This window comes from Pundamilia nyererei, unplaced genomic scaffold (genome assembly GCF_000239375.1).
Source record: "Pundamilia nyererei isolate P.nyererei 1_Seehausen unplaced genomic scaffold, PunNye1.0 scaffold00078, whole genome shotgun sequence".
In the NCBI taxonomy this organism is placed as follows: domain Eukaryota; kingdom Metazoa; phylum Chordata; class Actinopteri; order Cichliformes; family Cichlidae; genus Pundamilia; species Pundamilia nyererei.
In genome coordinates, this window is record NW_005187479.1 from 653,384 (window position 1) to 658,771 (window position 5,388).

The window sequence follows — 5,388 nt, forward strand, 5'->3', positions numbered from 1 at the left end:
ACTTGTGCATTTTTTTTACCCATCCATTTGGAAAAAATAATATCAATATGGAATATGTATGACTTCACAGAAATTCTCCTAATGAATTCAAAATAATTAACTCCAGCATGTGTGTTCAACCCTGTCAGGGATATTGCCCTTTTGTGACATGAGGTCAAGATCTTATGGCTGATCTAGTTTGTTTTGGTCACCAGAGTGTCCCGGGAGAGCAATAAGAGTGCGACCTTTACCCTGAGTTGCATCGCCACTAAAGAGGAGCCATTGAAGGAGGTACAGTCCCTCTCACATTTAAATTTGTATTTCAAATGCACCGCTTCAAACAAAAATTTACGTGAAAGTGGCTACATTTATTTAATTGCTAAATATATCCAAACTTAATTATTCACATACAGACAAAGCAGGCATAGGACATTGTACACTTTCTTAATAACTTTTAATTTCCAAAATTACATTACGATCAATACAATCAGTGTAGAACGTTTAAGAATACAAATATCAACTTCTGACAAAACCAATTTTCAGATCAGTAATATCAATAAACATATCTGGTAACACATTCCTTCTATAGCCTATTTTACCATTAGCAAATTGTGACAAGCTGGAATCATCCAACAATCAAAAAGGTGTTGACTAATGTCTTTGTTGCTAACTCTAAACGTACTCATAAGAAGAGGCCGCTGCACGAAGGGAAAAAGAACAGCATATTAACTTTATAAAATTCCTCATGTGTGATTGCATATTTACATTTCCATCATTCTTTGTAATGCTTGATAAGAGGGTGGTGATAACACGTTACCAAATGTATTCATTTATTTACTTTAATGTCACAGGATAACTTAGGTCTAAATCAATCAGTATCAAGATTAATACCCGTCTCATTGTAAAAATTCTCCATCAAGATACACACACCAAAAAAAAAAAACCTACTCAAATGCATCTAATGGAAATATCATTTTCAGATTTAACTAATGAGACAATGAAGGAAGCTGACAGAAAGGTTTGTCTAAAAGTTGTGTACTCTTAGATTTTACCTGCAGTTCATTACATCACACAGACCAAAATCATTTAGATTTGGATCAGGAGAAATGTTGAATAGGAGATTCTACAAATGCATCGCAACGTGGTTCAAAGCATAAGACAAAACTTTTCTCTTGAGTAGTTTAGGTCAGCTTTAGAGGTATTATTGCAAGCGACACGAGAATTTACATAAGTCAATTTACCGGTCTCTTTACTTTGAAATGAGGCAAATCAAGGTAATTCCCCCCACTGAATGTTTGACCTACTGTCAGCTGATTTAAATGGAATAATGTGTTCAGCTAGCAGAAGATACATTACTCCTCCAGTAGTTTTTAACTCAAACAAAAAACGAGATTTTGAAATACAATTCAGTCATAACATACTGACAAACATATCACTGTATGAAAAACAGCTGGTGCTGACAAGTGGTCATTAATTGCACGAAATGAACATTTTTGTCCAGTGGGAGAATGATAGGAAACAAGGCAGATGTCCATTAAGATCGAGCCCTGGACTCCGACTCCATGGTGAAATTTGACTCGGCGCTAGAAAACCAAATTTCACAAATTACAAGATCTGGCCTGAAGACATTCATGTGGTCATTACATATTAACTCTACTAAGCAGATTCCAAAAAATAATTACTAGTTGCATTTTTGTTTCTACTATAAACATGACTGTTGTTGCATAACTTCAAGGTCACATTGAAGAGTTAACCATGTGAAGCAGTTCTGTGGAAAACCCCGTTTCAACAGAGAGCACAGGTTAACTTAGCAGCATAGAGCACAGCATCTGCGTTAGCATCTTATGATTAAACCCACACCTAGGGGTGGTAGGAGACGTCTATGTCTCTGAGGTGTCGTGTTATCCGCCACCTCACCTCCTGATTACACTGTATTCAACACCCTGAAAATATATCCCTCACACAATGGCAGGAGTTACATCAAGATGTGTGAATAATCCCAAAACTGTGCTGTGCTGCCATCGAGAGGAGACTGAATGCAGTACAGTCTTGAACAACAAAAGGCAATGACTGCATCATTAGTTTGGTATGAAAACAGCACAAATCCTCGACAGATAAAAGTAGGAGACACTTACATATCTTTGTTTTGCACGTGGTTGTTGTACTGCAGGATTGTTGGGATGCTCTCCTCCTCCTCTGGGACCTGTTGATATTAGAAGACAAACATTGTGATCTCAGGAAGATAACAAGCATATGAACAACTATCGTCAGAATATCTGATTTCACGGTTTCTTATTCAATTTGGGGAAAAGTTAAAGAGTAAATTGGATTTTTGTACCAGAAGAAGAGTGAATGACGGCAGACTATTTGCAAATGTTAACGCTGGGTTGGAGAAACAGCCTCAGAATGAGCAAAACACAACAACAAATGTTTCTACAAGTAGCATTAAACCAAGACTGTAATTTAAAATCTCTTTGTCAATTTATATACACATTGGAGCAAACGTGTGCTTCAAAAATAGGTATGACCATTTAATAAAATTCATCAGGATTTGTTAAATATCTTAAAGATGCCACTCAGGGATACCAATAAAGCTTTTTTCTTTTTGTGCATCCTAAAACTTTCTGTGTGCTGAAATAGCGACTGAATTCTGATTTTACATTGCAAATCCTTACATCCTCATAAATATAAGGATGTTAAGATTTATCTCTCACCTCCCAGTAGGTCTCATCATCAAAGCAGTTGTCATCTGCAGGATCTCCCCAGATAGGTAGCCTTAAGATAGCGCCTAATAGGAAGAGAAAAACTAAGTCATTATCATCACTGTCTGAAAAGCAGTTTCTAGTGTATATATTCTGTCAAACTGATTTCCTTACCAACAATGATGCCTCCACCTATGCCGAAGCACAACGCCACACAGAGGCCCGCTGCCTGGTGACCGCCCTGCGTTGTGGGTACCATGTCTTTGAATTTACCCTCAAAGTCAAAGGTGTTAGCCAGCCTTTTTTTTAAAAAGGGGAGGGGAGCTCAATGAAAAGAATACAGGTATTGCAACTGTTTTTTCCTCTTTAAGCCATTTATTTGAAACGGGAAACACAGCCATAATGTCTAGCTGAATGTTTCCTTTTTGTAGGCAAGGAAAACTCACCCTTCATGGCCATAAACTTCAACAGATGCAGATGCAGCTGTAATGGCTCCCACAATGCCACCTACAACTCCTGGCATAGCGTGGAGGTTGTGGATTCCACACGTGTCCTGGATCTTCAGGTGCTTCTCCATGAATGGCTGAAAGATTTGTCTGATTTTACTACACAAGCATAGTTATAGTAATATCACTTTCTCACTTTAGTAGAGTAAGAGCACTCCTGTCACCCGTTTGCATGCCTGTGGGATGTTATCACAGGGAGACACTAAACAGATAGTTTAGTTTAGTTTATTTATTTATATAGCACTTTTAATTACAACAGTGGTGTTGACCAAAGTGCTGTACAAACATATAAATTACATAATAAAATAACACACAATAAAATAGCAATATCAATCAACATCAATCCCAAATAGCTAATAACAAATAAATAAGTAAATAACTCTCGTGCAGTATTAAAAGCAGGTAAGTAGAAATGTGTTTTAAGATAGGATTTAAAAAGATTGAGGGTAGGAGCCTGTCTAATGTGAAGAGGCAAATCATTCGACAATTTAGACACCACAACTGCAAACGCACGATCACCTCTAAGAACCAGCCTCGACCTTGGTGTGGCCAAGAGCAAAAGATCACCCGATCTAAGAGCTCTAAGGGGCATATAAGGCTGCAGTAGGTCTGACAGATACCGTGGGGCCTGTCCATTCAATGCTTTATAACCAATAAGATTTTATAATTGATTCTAAAACGTACAGGGAGCCAGTGAAGCGTGGTAAGCACAGGGGAGATATGTTCATTCCTCTTCGTCTGTGTCAAAAGACGAGCAGCGGCATTCTGGACCAGCTGGAGCCTTGCAAGACAGGCCGACTAATGCCTACATATAAAGAATTACAACAGTCCAGTTGGGATAGGATGAAAGCATGAATTGCCCGTTCTAGGTTTTTAAAAGACAAAAAAGATCTTGGATAAAAGCCTCAGTTTAAAGAAAGACCGCTGTACAACTAAACTAATCTGTTTCGCAAAAGTGAACTTATTGTCAAATATAACCCCAAAATTTTTAGCATGCAATTTGATAAAAAGTTCCAAACTGTGCAAATTAAAATGTGAGATTCTAGAATTGCAACTTTACAACCAAAAATGATCACAAGACACTGAAATAAAGGTTCTAGTGAAGCAGAACTGTTTCTCTTTAGCTGAAGCTTGATCTGAGTGTCGTCAGCATATGAGTGAAAACTAATATTATAGTTAGTTATGACCACCATATTATGTGGTCATCAGCAGAGACCATGGTGTAAAGTCTGACAGCATTTGGAAGGAAAGCATTAAAAAAAAAATAGCATACCGTGAGAAAGATATATCCAAGTGTGGAAATGATGCCACAGCAGAAACCTACAATAAGACAGCCATAGGGCATCAGCATGAACTCGGCTGCTGTTCCAGCTGCAACGCCTCCAGCAAGTGTGGAGTTCTGGATGTGAACCTGAGAAACAAGTGCAGAAAAATGTGTATCCTGGGTAAATAATCATCTGAAGGGTGCACTTGTTGAAAAATTTGTTTGCAGGATTGTTAAACTCTTTATAGATTTCTTGTTTTGGTTTGTATTCATCTCTTATTGTCATAATCATGTCCATGTGCATAATAGGTTATATCTAATAAGTGTTTGTAACTTGTTACCATGTCTAGTTTCCCATGCTTCTGGAAGAGGCTCGAGATGGCCACAGTGGTGAGAACAGTTGAGGCCAAACAAAGGTAAGTGTTGATGGCGGCTCTGTGCTGCCCATCCCCGTGATCACAGATAGCTGAGTTGAAGCTGGGCCAGAACATCCACAGGAACAGGGTGCCTGTGCCATAGTGATATAAGTCACGAGGAACAGGGAGTTTTGTGAGATTAATTAGATAAAAAAAAAAAAAACTCTTATAAATCAAAAGCAATACTAAACATGACCATGTGCAGTTGTGGGTAGTAAACAAAGCTTACCAATCATTGCAAAGACATCTGAGTGGTAGACAGAGCCCTGCAGACGACTGCTCTGGTGCAAGTTAGGACGATAGAGCATCCATGACACGGAAAGACCATAATAGCCTCCAAATGTGTGAATCACCATGGAGCCTCCAGCATCTCTGGCCTTCAGGAATAAAAGAATAGCATTAGGCCAAAACTATATTTCCTACTCTGCAGTCTGCTATGAGAAGCAGATTCTGAGCAGGTGTGGTCGTGGACTTGAGATGCATGTGTGTGTGTGTGTGTGTGTGTGTGTGTGTGTGTGTGT

General features: G+C 38.6%; 1 protein-coding gene across 2 annotated transcripts in view; it reads right to left on the reverse strand.

Moving 5' to 3' along the window:
• Window positions 1-416: 416 nt before the first annotated feature.
• Window positions 417-5,388, reverse strand: part of rhcgb (Rh family, C glycoprotein b) — a 14,497-nt gene continuing 9,525 nt past the window's right edge. For both annotated transcript variants that reach the window (XM_013912018.1, XM_013912017.1), the window contains exons 4-11: window positions 5,097-5,244; window positions 4,793-4,959; window positions 4,461-4,598; window positions 3,128-3,264; window positions 2,856-2,980; window positions 2,694-2,767; window positions 2,115-2,182; window positions 417-1,562 (exon numbers count right to left, since the gene is read on the reverse strand). In XM_013912018.1, the coding sequence (XP_013767472.1) occupies window positions 1,514-1,562; window positions 2,115-2,182; window positions 2,694-2,767; window positions 2,856-2,980; window positions 3,128-3,264; window positions 4,461-4,598; window positions 4,793-4,959; window positions 5,097-5,244 (906 nt within the window). In that variant the 3' untranslated portion in view covers window positions 417-1,513. The remainder of the gene's footprint in view (window positions 1,563-2,114; window positions 2,183-2,693; window positions 2,768-2,855; window positions 2,981-3,127; window positions 3,265-4,460; window positions 4,599-4,792; window positions 4,960-5,096; window positions 5,245-5,388) is intronic.